General features: G+C 43.4%; 1 protein-coding gene across 1 annotated transcript in view; it reads left to right on the plus strand.

Annotated features, from left to right (window-relative positions):
* Window positions 1-16,683, plus strand: part of LOC139696076 (protein gooseberry-like) — a 166,125-nt gene that overhangs the window by 138,654 nt on the left and 10,788 nt on the right. The window contains exons 4-6 of the mRNA XM_071594700.1: window positions 1,193-1,392; window positions 2,925-3,475; window positions 4,258-4,400. Coding sequence (XP_071450801.1) covers window positions 1,193-1,392; window positions 2,925-3,475; window positions 4,258-4,400 — 894 coding nt within the window. The remainder of the gene's footprint in view (window positions 1-1,192; window positions 1,393-2,924; window positions 3,476-4,257; window positions 4,401-16,683) is intronic.

Consider the following 16,683-nt stretch of genomic DNA (forward strand, 5'->3'; position numbering starts at 1 on the left):
GAGGCTGTCCAAAACCATCGAGTCCACGGTCTTGTCAATGCTGCTTGAAATTATCTCTTGGATGCTAACAAAGTCAACTAACAAACCTCAAGTAATTGCAAAATGAGGGGGATAAATATTTCCCATTTTAATTAATATTAATGGATTCTTCCTTTAGTTAATGGAATCTAATCGTGCATGAGGGAGATTAATTACTTAATCCCAAATATTCAACATTTATTCAAGAGATTGACGTATATTTGAAGTATTTTAACTTGGAGTAATAGAGTGAGCAAAGGTGCATTTTTGATAATTATCATTGAAGTGTTTAATTATATCTAAAAATGGCTTCATGGAGTCGGAATCACTTTGAGCCCCGAGGTCAGCACCGTTCCGGTTCCGAGCGATGCATCTTGGGGCACACCACTGACTGAAACCAAGGAGGGGAGGAGGAGAGGGACTGAAATTCCTGGAAAACCATCCGTTCTGGAATTAAAAATTATTATCCCTCTGTTCCAAGGGAACCTACTTAATATTAATACCGCTACTCGTGCGATATGCATACCGATACATTATGTCGTTATTTCTTTTATTTTTCGTTTTTTGGCAAGAAAAAATAACGGAATGAACCCTTTGCTGTTTAAAACATTGTTTGCAATGCCGTTAATTTTGCCTTTGCCTTGAGGGGTACTTACCGCGAGCAACGATCTATTAATACCTTGCCCTGAATATTTGACTTCGGAACCCTTAATACTCACCCACCTCGAATTCATCCATAATCTATTCCCATGGTTGCTAAGGAGGGAGTTTGTCCCTCCCCCCCGGCTCCCCAGGAGCGAGTTACAAGATGATTGGTGGTTAGAATACTAACGGGCTGTGTATCTGAATTATCTCAAGTAGCTATGAAATGGACTGAACTTATTGCCATGATAATTTAATGTTTGCTACGTAGTATTATTTGTAATAAAAATTTACGCGTGGGGTCTGGTGGAGTTGATGGATATTAATTTAGGTGGAATTGACAGATTTTCCAATTTTTCGTGTCTGTCCGGAAGTGATCGCGCGGGATTAGAAAGCGGCAGCCGCCGGTGTTCACAATGCTTTCGCGGGGCACACTCCGGCCGGGGGGGTATGGTACGAGATGAAGGTAAGAGGTGGGCGCCGGTTTTCAGCGATGCTCATAGCCTCCTCTATTCAATCTTTCTCCGGGCAGGAAGCAAGACGAGCGATGGGTCCGACTGCGAGTCCGAGCCGGGGATCCCGCTGAAGAGGAAGCAGAGGCGGAGCCGGACGACTTTCACGGCCCAGCAGCTGGACGAGCTGGAGCGAGCCTTCGAGCGGACGCAGTACCCGGACATCTACACCAGGGAGGAGTTGGCTCAGAGGACCAAGCTGACCGAGGCCAGAATACAGGTGAATAATGGCGGCAACTGGCATCCGCGGGTCCATTGAAAGGGGCGTGAAGGAGGAGGATTGGTTGCCGTGCCGAAAATGATGGCCAACTTAGGGGGGAATAACTACACGTTCCGTTTGAAAGGCACGGGGTGCCGTTGCTATCGCAATTGAAGAATTCCAGATATTTAGCCAGCCTTCCAAATGCAAAATCAATTTGCTGGCTGTAACGCGTAGGTTACAGCAATTTTTGAGGGAGAAAATCATATTCAGTTGAACAATGACAGTAGGCATGCTGCCTTTAAACATTTAGCAAAATTAAATTAACATTTATAACAATTTTTTATATTATCAAATCTTACATATAACGTCTCAAATACCATTTCGCAATGTTTATTTATGGAAATTACGAATACTAATTGTGCAAATAGCACAATTTTTTAGAAAGATATACCATTTTATGGAAAACTTTTTTCCATTCTTAATCATCTCATCGTTAGTGCTCGAGAGTACGCTCTAATGAGATATTATGGGCCCAAGACAAAAATGTCAATAAGTTTACTAGTGGAACGTGCGTCTTACGCCGTTGAAAACATGATCGTGTACGAATAAATAAATAAAAACTCTAAGAATAATGTGGAGATTAGAAATAATCATGCTATGATGATATCAAGCATATAAAACAATTAGTGACATTAATAATAGTCTTGAATGTTCATACTTAATTCATTAATAATAAATAATAATAATGATTTTTTTAAGAATAGTGATTTGAATAAAATCTCCTGATATAATTCCAAAGACGACATAACGAGAATCCTCCATACTTCCTCGTAATTTAATACTTATTATAAAGAAAGGAGACGCTTCAGGCGTGATATGTGGAATATCATGATTAATTAAAAATTGACAATTTTTAATTAATTAATACTTCTTATAATTTAAGTGCACCATGAGGTTTTCACACATTTGAAAAAATATGGTTTGAGTATCTGTCAGGGGGTCTTCCTTTTGTAGTCCTTCCCTCCATCCCAAACCTCAGTAATAAATAACGTAAATCCGTAGCCGAAAAACGAAAATCATTACCCAGTACCGAATACCATTAGGGTCCAACCAAACAGAGAATTTTTCCCAGCAAGCCTTGTCTCCCTTGCAAGACAGACAGTTTTAACGGCGAGCCATTCAAGGACTCATGAAGAACGTACCTGCTCGTAAGCGACAATAACGATTATTCTAGTCAGGAATAAAGTAAAATAAATTGTGGCCAACCCTTGAGGTCAACAAGGAGTAGACATCCGACCTTCTTCTTATCCGATTCTTCATTAATGTCAATAAAATTAGACAGATTAAGTGCAGAACAGATTGGTTGAAGATACCATTTTTCCTACGAACCATAAGGGATCAGAATAAAATTACGTTTGCCTGACCGCTCTAGGAGATAAAGGTGTATTGGGTCAAGAGTAACCTGGTGTGTAGTCACCCCCTGCCACACACCCTGGCGGTGGCTTGCTGGATACTAAATAAATAAAATACGACCTCCCCTCTGCCCCCAGGTGTGGTTCAGCAACCGGAGGGCGCGCCTCAGGAAGCAGCTGGCGAGCACCGGCAGTGGCGGAAGCGTGGCTGGCGGCGGCGGGAGCTGCTACGGCGGTGTGGTGGGCGGCGGCACGGCGAGCAGCTCCGGAGGCGGGGGCTTGGGCGCCGTTGGGGGCGGAGGGGCGGTGGGGAGCGGGACCGGCGGGGGCGCGCTGCACTCGGTCGCGCCCCCCGCCATGATGGCGGCCCAGGGGCTGGTGGCCTCCATGACGGCCCACCACCCCTTCCACCCGCACCACCACCCACACCACCACCCGCACCACCACGGACACGGCGCGGCGGCCGCGGCAGCAGCGGCCGCAGTGGCCGGCAGCGGCGCGTACATGATCCCGCCTCCTCCCCCACCCCCGCCGCCTCCCGCGGACTCCGCCCCTTACCTGCAGCACCACCAGAACCACCGGCACCACCACCAGGGCGGACACGCGGCGCAAGGTGAGAGCGTGGGAATCTGTGAACGAAACGAAAACCAACATCCGCGCTTACAAGTTCCATTTGCGGCTATGTACGAGTAAGCCATGAGTGAAGACATTGTTAGCTAAGGCAACGGTAGATAGAACCACGAAGTGTGTTATCACACAGACGAAGTTCGTCCGCTTTGAAAGAAAGAGCGATCAAATAGAGCTTACTGTAATTCAGTTAATTTTCCTGAAATGGAGAGAAATGACGAATTAATTGAGAGCGATATGTGGTATTTTCACTTAAGTATGCACAGTCAACAATTACGCATAAAAGGTGCATTTCCGTATTTCATAACACATACTTGAGCTGGATAAATAATATTATTTCGCAAAAGAGATGCCTCGCTTTCGTGTGGTGTAAGGCACATCTCATTACATTACTAATTCTACGGCTCATAAAGACTACAGTTCATATTTTAGAGCGGAACTTCAACTCAGACTTGGAAATTACTCATGGTCACCAAATAATTCCTCGTACTATTGCAGAATTCTAGAAAAATACAGGAATATACGAAGACACAGAAGTAAAGCTGCATTAATTAATCAAGACCATCAGTGCCAAAAACTTTCAGCCGGATGAAATTGGAAAAATGTATATTTAGCTGTTAATGCCACTAGGGATGTGTAAAATCTATCCTCCATGCCGGGAAACGGAAAATGAAATTATTTCATGGGCTCAGAATCTTATTCATTGGTACGGTAGGCCAGTGCTTTTCCCCACCGTATACGGGGAACGAAAATAAGTGAACTGCTTCGGGTCTTTATGTTCTTTGTTTGCCACCGAATTGAAGATGCGTATTAAAAAAGAATAAACTGAATTACCCTCTCGCAGGTGGGTCGCCATCTTGCCCCTGCATGCAGCTATAAAGACTGGAGACCTAATCAAAACGCCCACCGGTGATATGCCCCCGAGCCAGAAGAAGATGGCCTCATTACTATGTGCTGCTACATGCTATATTTACCACGGGCGCATTGGTTAGAATGTATTACTTTTTAATAATAGTTATTCGAATTTTGTGCTTTTGCATACCTTACCGTTGAATGGAGTCTCTCGTTCCTTTGCTGTCGTAGATTTATATTTTTTGTATCTAAATAACAAAACTTCGATGATTATCACCCCCTATATAACTGTATACTTCAGGGTTAAATTTGGGGCTGTTTGCCCACCTAATATACCGAGAAAATTCGATAATAGGCGTTAGGCCGCGGACGTAACTCAGGCAGCGATAACCTTTTTTTTCTAGATTCGGGAGCAATGCCGTTTGGTGAATCATTAATGCCCATGACTATTCAATAAAGAGTCGTAACTCATGGGGGTTACGGCGAGCGATGGCTACCAAATATCACTTATGCCGAAGATTGAGGAAGGATGAAATAAAAAATATATCAAGCATAGAGCCACTTATTGAGCGTTTCGGGAAATGAAATTAAACATTCAATCATCCAAATGGAAGCGGATGTTTCGGTTTGCGTGACTTCTTTTTTTTTAACAGACGCAAAAGAGCATCGCTAATTATAAGGCGGGGATGTAATTAATGAGAATGTACGAGTAAATAAATCGTGAGGGTGGGACCGTGGGCGAAGGCTCAGGAGTGTTATGAATGGGATGGGTCGGGAGGGGTAAGTGGGCCCGAGAGAGAAAGGCAATGGGTACGGGGAGACGGGAAGGAAGACTGTTGCCATCGGGAAGGGGGTGTGAACGAGGAGGCGGCAGAGAGGGTGTCGGATGTGGAGCCTCTCGGTCCAAGGGGGTGCGGGCCGACGGGACGTGCCCAATGTAACCGAATTGCCGGGAAGGATTCTCAGAATGCCATGAAAAAGACTGTGGAGGCGAGAAATGGATCAGCTTCCACGTCCTCCCCTACGAAGGCGGACCGGCGCTTCGTCCTGGGCGGGAGGTTTCATTTTATGAATGAAAAATAAGAGATTGTCCCGTTGCTCGGGTTGCTTTCGAAGTTTTGCCAGGTGTGGACCCTTCGTTATTTTTTGAGGGGCTCAGCCCCTCCTTCGCCTCGCATCCAGCGTCTTCTGGAGGTAAGCGAGCCAGTTCGAACCGGGAAAAAATATATGGTATCTATACTTCCCTCCTTGGCGAGAGACGCGTTCGGCCGCGGAATGAGTCATGCGCAACGGAAGCAATCCCAGGATCAACGAACCTTTTGAAAATCTTGCGATACTTGACCTTCCCCATTAATTTAGATCCTAGTTGGGGATTGAACTTTGAGGAATCAATGGAAAATAGTGCGTAATATTATGCCGCGCATATCGCGCGGCGGGAATGGCGATATGTATTGGAAGGAGAAGTTTTTCCGAATGGGACGTTTTCTGGGAGGAGCATATTTATTTATTTATTCGGTATTAGTCCGAAAACAGCACATTTTGGCCTTTACATCGAACTATTAACAAAATAACAATGGTCACATTTGCTTGCCTGGAAAGAGATTTCATAACCCACTTGCCGTCTTTTATCCACTCGGTTGACTTTTAATTGCTTAGGGGCTTACGGCTTAATCTCACGTAAGATTTATTATTACATTATTTAAGCCATTTTATTGGAGAACCTTATTTATTGTTGTGCACCAAGTTGGACATGGTGCAAATAATCAATAATGAAACTGTTGCTTAAGAAGAAGAGCATTTATCGACCTGCTAAAAGAATTTCTAGTAGGTTATTTCTTATAACCTACTAGAAATATACTACTACTAACCTATATAATTAATATAATTATGTTATACTGTATGTGTTCAAGAGGTACAACATTTACAAAAGTTGTCTTTCGAGGTAGTTTAATTTTTCAGTACAAACACGTTACTTCATATTTCGGTAATCGTAATGAAATACGCTTTCAGTAAAACTAAATTTTCCTTCTATTTTTATGAAGACGTGCCTTTTCGGTAATGGTGAAAGCGTTCATATTTATGTAAGAGGGAAGAGATGGATCCATATCTTACAGATTCTTATGCTGGGGAGGGAGGGTAAAAAAAGCTCTAAATAAGCCTGTATAATTAAATGAGGGCACCTTGTTGCACAAGGACTCGTAAATGGGTTCAACGCAACAATGAGTGGGCATCATTAGAATACCATATCACATTTGACCCGCCGTGTGAAATACTAAGGAAGATATCCCTCATTGCTGATATATTTTAAAACGCTGCTCCTCCTCGTATGATGCAAAATCACGAGGAACCTATGTTAAGCACCTCAAAAATTGTAAGTGAATAATTTGATTACATCCGAGATAACTTATATTAATATTTCATATTCCACCAGAATCCTTAAATTGAGCTCGGCCACGTAAACGAATCGTGCTCTCGTTGAGTCTTTTAGAATTAACGCAGATTTGGAATGGCATTTGAATTAATGAAAATTATGATACATGATATTAGGGCTTCATATAAAGGATTGATTGCATTAGGTTAAAATGTAGGCGAATATTTTTGGATCAATCAACGCGAAAACACTACATTTCGAATTCGTATTCCCCATGTTCGACACATCCTAAACCTAAAACAACCTCTGCAAGAGCAGTATTCTGTGTGCATGTTTTCGGCATGGCTATTGACCATTCGATCAGCTCCGATTTTTTCTCCGCGCGGAAAAAACCGAGGATGGATTATGGCAAAGCGTTTAGGAGTTACAGAACTTATTTGATTTTTGCTCCCTTTAACATAAACCAAATTGTTTGTGCTTTAATCCAACGTACTCGTTAAAGGGAAAACAAGCAAGAAACGGAAGAATGGTGGAAATTTTAGTACTTGAAATTAAAACTTCGAATTTCATAAAGGAAAAACGTATGATTTTCAAAGAGTTTCAAAATCCCAAATCAATCACTGACGCCTGTGCGCTCTCTTCACCGCTGCATCACAAACGCCCCCAATGACGGACGAATTGGGTAATATTTCGGAAATCTAGTCCATAGAGTTATCTGGTGAACGATGTAGAGTGAAAATTCAGTCGTTCGATGTCCCATCAGGTGCGACAGATAATATGCACACAAAACTTCATTTCACTCTTTAAAAATGAAAAGATATCTAGCAGCCCCATCTCCCCTGCCCTTGTTCTCTTAATATCTACATATTTTCTCTCCTCCTTCAAGAAGTCCTTATTATTACATCGAATTTCCTCACCATATCTTCTACTTGCCGTAATTACTAGCAACTTGCCATCCCATTACTAGTGTACGTATCGTTATGCGCGCAGCATATTTTAGCGGTGTGGTTTTTGAACTCATGGCTAATGTATCTGACAGGAGGTAATTAATGATGGTTTATGAGCAAGTCCCCGAGCCAGCAAAACTTCATCCCTGCACGTGAGAGCTACGTGAGGTAGAGCTCGATCACTCGCCGAGAGTCAACTGTGATATGATAAAAAATATGCAATGGTGGGTAATTGTATGCATGGCATGAATCACGAAAGATGTCTCTGGATAAAAGGTCAGTTCGTTCGCATTAATCTAACATTTCGGACCCGTAAAAATGTAAATTTAATTACATGCTCTTGCGTGACCCGACTTATCAGGAGTGGTGTTTTTTTTAATGTCATCGAAAATTAGCCGTCACATAATGAACGATCGTGTCATAACGACCGTGACATAATTTCGTGTTTCTTTGTCACTTCGCACCAGTTTTCTGAAATATTTTCCGTCCAGTCGTAAATTTGATTCCATGTTGACCGTTGATATCTTCCTTGAGTTTCCGAGTTAGGGCAAGAATCCCTTTAGGGATTTCTATTGAATTATGTCAATGCATGTATAGAAAGTTGAGACGGTGTAGTTCCGGATTACGCCAGTCACAAAAACAAAACTTTATGTAAGTTTTAATAAAATTAAAAGTTCAAGTTTTGATTCTCTTTTACCATCAATGCAAATATTTTTCTCCGCTGTCACATTCAAATAGGCTCTTCTGTTCCGAAGACATTTAACATACTTTGTTTTATTGGAGTGTAACTGTCATCGTTTACTCGATTTTCTCATTCTCAGACCTATGTTCCTTCACTTTTGTTTTCAGTCCTTCTCAAACCACGCCCTCTTATCTTATACCTCATATTTGGTGATTCAACTTCGATTATCATGTATTCGCTCTACGAGACCAATCCAACGCAAACCTTTCTTGTATTAATCTATCACAATGGCACCAAAATCGCATTTTTCATGCTTTATTCAGTCTCACCACTCCATTTTTACCGCAAATACTGCTGTAGTACTCTGTGCCCACACTTTGCTAAGCTTTATTCATCCCCTGTCATTATTCTTTCCACCCCATAAAAACCGCCTTTACTAAGGTTTGAGATCCACTCTGGCAGCGAGGCTCTCTGAGTCGGGCGCGCGCTGATTTATTGCCGTCGGTGGGCGACCGATGATCCCGACACGAGGTTCGCCCCACCGGTAGCAATTCCTCGGAAACGCTTTCTTTTCCCTCACCATCCCACCCACACCTCCCAAAGCCTCCCCTCTTTGCGCTCTTCATTCCACCGTCTTTCCCGCCCCGCTCGTTGGGGAGCGCCCGAGCCATCCCGAAGACAAGGACGGCACATTCTTCGGGACGCCGTCATCAAACGCTTGTCGTGCACCACCTCCGGCCGCCCTCGAACACATCCTCCGCCGCCTCTGCGCGCCAATCTCTTCTCATCTCATCCATCTCCCTCAACCCTTCTCTCTCCCTTTCACATCCCCCTCGACTGCTCTCTCCCAACTCCAATCATCCTCATCCAGGACTAATTTTGATCCTATTGCGCCATCTCCCAACCGAATAGCTTTTTTCCCCCAACATTCCCTGGCTCCTCTGGCTTCATGTCATCCTGGCTTACCGCTCTCCCTCCATTCATCATCCCGTTGTCTTCCCCCCTCTCACTCTCACACGTCCCCCCCCCGTTCTATCCCACCAATTTTCTTTACAACCCCCCGGCCACTCTTGACCATGTTCTCTATCTATTTGGCTCTCCTCTCTCTCTCGTAGTTCGACCATCTCTCAGAATCACCCTGGCCCCACCCCCCTCGGGCGTACACGCCTTTTGTGCCCGGTAGCCGTTTTAGACCCCGGCAGGGATTTCGTCAAATGCTGCGAAGGGTCTTTCATGGTATTTCGCCGCGGACCACCGATGAGCTGTCCGAAGTCCCGAGCGGTGCATGCTACGTACGAAGTACCAATGGAACACAATACGACTCCGAGCCCCATTTTGTCATGGGCATCGATATACCCCATTGACTGCCTTATATGTAAATTCATATTTATCTTTTTAATATATATATATATAAATATAATAATATATAAGTAATATAATATATATATATATATATATATATATATATATATATATATATATATATATATATATATATATATATATATATATTATTTATTTATTATATTACTTATGTATTATTATATTTATATATATCCCTCCCCGGACTACAACCATGGCGTGGTGGAAGGGCTTGTGCGTTCCGATGACCCCATGAGCTGTGCTGGGGGGAGTAATAATAATTGCTCCTGGTAGGGTCACCCATGCCAGATAGGCCGAAGGTTAGGAGCCAGACGAAAGGTAGTCCACGCAGCGTCTGTTCCTCAGTGAGGCGGCTGCAATGACGTCTGACCCCAGTGGGGCGGCCAGTAAGTGATGGTGTCACGTTAAAAACATTATTGAGGAAGGCATCCGGTAACCACCTCAATATCATTCCCAAGATTTAAATGATGGACAATACAGAGATTTTGAATCGTGGCAAACACGGGGCTCGGCCCAATCGGCAGCCGTGTGTCGTGCCCAGCAGCGGGGGAGGCAAGGCTTCCGCGGTCGTCATCCCACGAAACCCTTGCAAGGGAAAACCAGAAGCAGCAGGACAGAAGACGCAGGAGAAGAAGACCAAATTAGTTAGAATAGGAACGTGGAATGTTCGGACAATGATGAGGACAGGGAAATTGGAGAATGTTAGGCGAGAGATGGAAAGGGGAAATATAGATATTTTAGGTCTATGCGAGGTGAGATGGAAGGATAGCGGGGATTACTGGAGTGATAATTATAGAATAATATACAGCGGTGGGGACGAGAGCCAACGAGGGGTTGCCATAGCATTAAATGAGGAGGTAGAAAGAAGCGTAGTCAACATAGAGCAGGTAACGGATAGAATACTACTAGTATAGATAAAAGCAGAACCGACGAACTTGGTTATTATTCAGGTATACATGCCACCGAGCAACCATAAGGAAGAGGAGGTCGATAGGATATACGATCGGTTAGAGGACATAATCGCGTGTGTTCCTGCAGGGAAACATTTGATAGTGATGGGGGATTGGAATGCGACGGTAGGCGAAGGAAGAGATGGTGATTAGGTTGGGGACTACGGTTTAGGCACGAGAAATGAACGCGGGGAGAAAGCAGTTGAGTTCTGCAGGAGACAAGGATTAGTCATCACCAAAACTTGGTTTAGACACCACTAAAGAGGCAGGTATACAAGAAGGAGCAGTAAACAACGTTCCGAAAAGGAACGTTGTTTACTGCGGGAATGATATGTCCCGCATTGGCTCTCGGGGCATGCCTCTGGTGTATTGTAAACAAACCGGAGAGTTGGGCCTTCTCGCTGGAGCAAATTCAAATGCCACGGCTGTCAGACTTCTGTGTTCTAGATAAGAACTTCTTCTTTGAATAAAAAGTATCATAAGTTAGTATCCTCCAGCGATATCCTCATCATATTATGGGTCATGCATGATACTTGGTGCTGCAAGACTACTCTCGTGAGCCATTGAGGAAGGAAAAGATTCGGTTGAGCTTCAGCCATACATTCATTGAAACCGAATATACGTGTGAGTGTCCCAGTGAGGAGAAACGAAACTTATCATGCCCCAAGATTTTATGCATTGAACAGTGATAAAACGAGTTTTAGCGATCTTGTGATAATTGATGTTGAAAGCACTTTCAACTGAAGATGAAACTAATCTATATTCTTCTGAAATTGGAGCAAGCGAAAGGTGCTGGGTTGAGAGGAATGAAGGTGGGTAGGACACACCAAATATTTTCGGCAAATTATTTTCAACAATAATGCTTTTAAATGAATGTTTTCATGATCTCGGCATTTCGCAGGATAATAGATTGCTATTATTTCACGCACCAACTACGCATGGCATGTTAAGAATAAATTTAAGGCGCGGTAATCTATCCTAGAGTTTCTGAATTTTCAAAATGACCCTATCAACTTGGCTCTTTCTTTCTCCTGCCTTTCGAGTATCATGCACTAAAGGCCACAAATTAGCCTCGCATTATCTGTTTTTCCTAAGCACGCGCTCCTTACATATATTATTATTATTAGGTAATCTACCTCTCAAGGTAGGTTTTTGGATGGACATAATTACTAATTAAATAATTTGTGACCCTAGCAAAACAAAACATCCTACTTTACATCAGGTCCCTCTTCAGCTCTGAGTACTTTCTTCCTCCCTTCATCCCGTCCAACATCCCTATCCTGTTCCTTCCCTTTCCACGTTTGCCTAACATTCTCCCTTCAATTACAGTCTTCAACATCCCGCTGCCGGTCAATACCCTTTTCATCTACTTTTCCTGCCTCCATAGGATTTCTCCCAACAAACCCCTCTCTTCGCCCACCATACCAAGTACTTCCTCGATGTTTTCTTCTCTGTCCATTTCACCTTCTCCATTCTTCTCCACACCCACATTTCAAAAGCCTCCAGTCTACGTCTATCCTCCTGCTTCAATGACCACATTTCCGCACTGTACATAGCTACGCTCCATATCAAAGTTTTTACGAGTCTTTTCTTAACATCCTTACTCAACGTCCCTGTCAAAAACTCCCTCCGCCTTGTGAAAGCCTCTTTGCTTAGCGCAATTCTTCTCCTTACGTCCCTACGACTTTGACCGTGTTGGTCCAAAACACTACCGAGATACGTAAACTGTTCTACCTGCTCTAGTTTTTGCCCTTCTATTAAATATTTAGCTTAGCCTTTTACGTTCTAGAAAATCGCATAACCTTTGTTTTATTAATATTGATTCTCATCCAATACCTGTCGTACCGAATTTCCAATTCACTAAGCAATGCTTGCAACCCCTTGGCTGACTGACAAACTAAAGCTTGGTCATCAGCAAACCTAACTGATTTTATGAATTCCCCGCCCACTTTCATTCCTACCTCCAGTTCTTCCCATGCCTCTTTGATCATTTCCTCTGCATACTGGTTGAACAGCACTGGTGATAATGGGCAACCCTGCCTTACACCTCTTCCTAACACTGCCCATCCGGACTCCCTGTTCCCCACTCGCACCAGAGCAGTCTGAGACATGTACAGGTTGCGGATAAGCCTCCTTTCCCTCCAATCTATTCCAATTATCTGCAATATACTCATTAGTTTTTTCCCAATTCACTCTATCAAACGCTTTTTCGAAATCTACGAAACAGGCAAATACATCCTGGTTGTATTCTATATTCCCCTCGATTAATAATCTCACTTCTGCAATGGCATCACGCGTACCTCTTCCCTTCCTAAACCCAAACTGATCATCCCCTAAGCATTTGCCCTACTCTCTATCCTTTAGTTTATGATCCTGAGAACAACTTTAGCCGCGTGGGATATCAAACTTATCGTCCTGTAGTCCTCACATGATGTAGCCTTTATTTTTTTCGGAATAGGACCTAAAACTGATCTCATAAAGTCTTCCGGCCAGATTGCTTCCTCATAAATACTACGGATCTGCCCATATAGCCTCTTCCCTCCCACATTTTCCTAAACATTTCAATAGTTCCGCAGGAATGTTATCCACCCCCACGGCCTTGTTTAGTTTCATCTCCCTTAATGCCCTTTCTATCTCAGCGTCTAGTATGCCTGGACCTAAAATTATATTCCCTCTCTCGTGTTTTCCCGGGATTGTCCGCAGGGGCGTATTTCCCAGTACGCCAACTACGCCATGGCGTAGGGCGGCAGCTCCCAGGGCGCGGCACAAGTCCCGGAATATTTATTTCATCAGTTTTTTCAATTTTTTTAATGGGAACATATTGATTCAAAATCCCGCGCGTTTTCTTTTTTGGACAAAAGGTTCCACCATAGGCCGCCAGGAGCGCGAATCCTGTGTTTACATTAGTCATCGTCTTGCGAATGACCACGCTATTCCTTTTTTCGCTAGTTCCTGTTGTTAGGCGCGAGGACCTTGTGGACACATTGAATTTGGTTCGCATTATTTAGAAAATTAATTCCTTAAGGGGGCGCCAGACATTGACTATAGCGTAGGGCGGCAAATGGGGTTAATACGCCCCTGAATTTGTCCGCAATAGAGGGTAAAATTTCTAAATAAAAGTGTGCGTGGGGGGCGTAGCTCAAATGGTAGAGCGCTCGCTTAGCATGCGAGAGGTACTAGGATGGATACCTGGATCCTTCAGTATAGTTTTCCACTTCCATCAGTTGACAAAATATTTATTTCTACAAATTTCTCTGCCTTGGACTTTTTTCGCTAATTTTATTTCCATTGAGAGTAAAATTGACCTTAAAACTGATTTAACGAAGTTTTATTCGGCACCCCTTGATGATTCGGCGGCATGAATAGCAGGAGGGAAGTAAGAAAGTTAGTCACTCGTAGTCCTTTTTAGAATATCGCAGGGCAAATGTGTAGAATGATATTTGATTACTCTGGGAAACCATAGCCGATACTGGGGAAGGAGTACCGGTGACCCTTAATGCCCTAATGTGAGAATTGCATGAGACGTTGCGCTTAATATCTGGTGAACTCTGCCATCACCTACCCAACAAACCTTCGGGATGATTACTGTATGGATTTTAATTAGTTACCCAGATAGCCAATAGATTGCAGTAATTTATTGAATGCATTCACGATCCATTTGCTCGGTATAATATTAAGGTCGATCACAAGATTGTGTACACGCAGGACTACCAAATTAAAACTTAGGTAAGCAGATAAATGATTAAAGAAAATGAGGGAAGAATGTAACTCGGAGAGCTGCGCAGTGTCGTACTTCAGAAATGTAAAAGAAATTGAGGTCGGTAAGAAGATTTTTACGGTGTGGTGGCGGTGAAGAATGAGGGAAATAATTTGGATGGAAAGATATGTGGACGGCGGAGATGAATGATCGGGGAAGAGATGAGAAGCCGCCGGGGAAATTCGAAGAAGGTTCTTTGTGCGTGTGCGACATTTTGACGACGGCTGTGGAGGGAGGAGTCCGAAAAGCGAGGAAGGGCATTTTGAACGGAATTGAAGAGTGTTTGAAAGAATGAAAAAAGGTATGGGAAATAATGCTGGGTAGACAGAATTTCAAGCTGAAGGAAGTTAAGACGATTTGTGAAGTTGTTTAAGAGCGCCCGAAACATTCGTAAGTACCTCAAATCGGTAGTCACCCATGGTAATAGATTGAATTTTTCGTATTTTTTTAAACTGGCGTGGAGTTTCTGCTTCAGCTGGATGACGAAAGATTTTTCCGTCGTGGTTGTTCATACAGTAGCATTTAGAGAGGTTTGATCCTTAACAATTTTAGTTTTTTTAACAAATTTTATCAGCTCTAGACGTGATTTTTCAAATTTTACCCGTTTTCCAACTTTCTACAGTTACAACTCCTTTTACTCTTTTTTTTGCAAAATGTCAAGCAGAACCTAATTGTCAGTATTCTGTGATTCTCTATCTGTTTGGCAATTGGCAAATCCATGATCAAATTTCAGAATACCTCCCAAAATGACCTCAAGATAGCAATACTTGAATACATGTGCACCCAGTCATTAAATCGGGGGCGTAGCTCAGATGGTCGGGCGCTCGCTTAGCATGCGAGAAATACCGGGATCGATACCTACGCCTCCATTCAGTACTTTTCAAATTCTTTGTCCTCGACAAGGCGTTCACTTCCTTCCGCTCGACTGCGTCACACGGCAAATTCTGTTCACCGCGTGTTCAGTGCAACTCGCTATGCTGGATCACCGCAGAGCTTATAAACGGGTACACCAAGCAGCTGTTTTAACCTACAAAGGTCACTAATAAATATGCACAATAATGAGAAGTAGTCTGATTTTGCAACAATCACTCATAATTTATAAGGACCCGGGATCGATGCCTACCATCTGCAACGCTTTTTTTCAAATTTATTTCTTCGCATGAGGCCTTAACTTTCATTCATAATTGCGCACCGTAATCCCAAATTCGTGAGATTCTGCTCTCGTCATTTTTATTGCATATTAAGTGATTTTGAACATCCTGCCCCTCGTTATCATAAATGTCTGTTTTTCATATTCTCATGCGCCAAATGATTGTTTTAACGACCCGTCAAGCGTACATTTGGTATTTCACAAACTCAAGATGGAAATTCCCCAAGGGAGGATTGTAGATTAGTAAATACTCTTCTTTCGTTTTCATGCAGGGGGCGAAGCTCGGATGGTCGAGCGCTCGCTTAGCTTGCGAGAGGTACCGGGATCGATACTCGGCGCCTACAAGTTTTTTATTTTGAGATACGAAATTATATTATTTCTTAGTGAGCAGGCGAGAGTGCAGAGCAGACAGTGGAGGCAGACTGATGTATGCTGTGTTCGCGTCTTTGATCCCGTTTGTCATGAAGAGTTGTTTTATTCTGTTTTTTCATGCAGCGTAATAACGTAGGAAAATATTTAGTGTTACACTTGATGTGATGGCATTTAAATTTATTGATGTGTTCTACTCTTGGGGGGGGAGAGTGTTTTGTGGTGCATGTTCATGTGGTAGTCATGTTTCACATTCTTGCTTGTTGTGTCCTGGCTTGCGTGTTGTAGGATGGCTTTCGTGCTGCATCCTGGGGTGCAGTTTTTTGTTGTTTTGCGGTATATGTGTTTGCATGAGTGTTGGATGGAGGTATTTTTGCATGAGTGTGTGCGCTGCTATGGGTGTAATTTTCCACGTTGTTGTTTCGCATGTGGTACAGGGTTCATCCGGAAAATAAGTGTACTGATTTTTTCCCGCCGATCCAGGCGCGCCCAGCACCGCTCTGACGGGCTGCGATTGGAGGGGGGTATGTTGGCTAGCGACGCTGAAAAAGGCAGTCGGCTCTGAGCTGTGGTGTAGTGAGGAGCTCTGTTAACGCGAACCTCCACGCTTCGACCCACGTCACGGAACGCGATGGCGAAGTTTTTGGAGCAGCGTTATTCCATCAAATTTGCGGTAAAGCTTGGGAAATCGTCTACCGAAACTGTCGGTATGATTAACCAGGCTTACGGGGAGTCAGCCATGTCCAGAAACATGATCTTTCGGTGGCACAAGATGTTCGTGGAGGGCAGAGAAGAGGTCGACGACGAAC

This window comes from Hetaerina americana, unplaced genomic scaffold, assembly GCF_022747635.1.
Source record: "Hetaerina americana unplaced genomic scaffold, ioHetAmer1.1.p SCAF_67, whole genome shotgun sequence".
Lineage (NCBI taxonomy): Eukaryota > Metazoa > Arthropoda > Insecta > Odonata > Calopterygidae > Hetaerina > Hetaerina americana.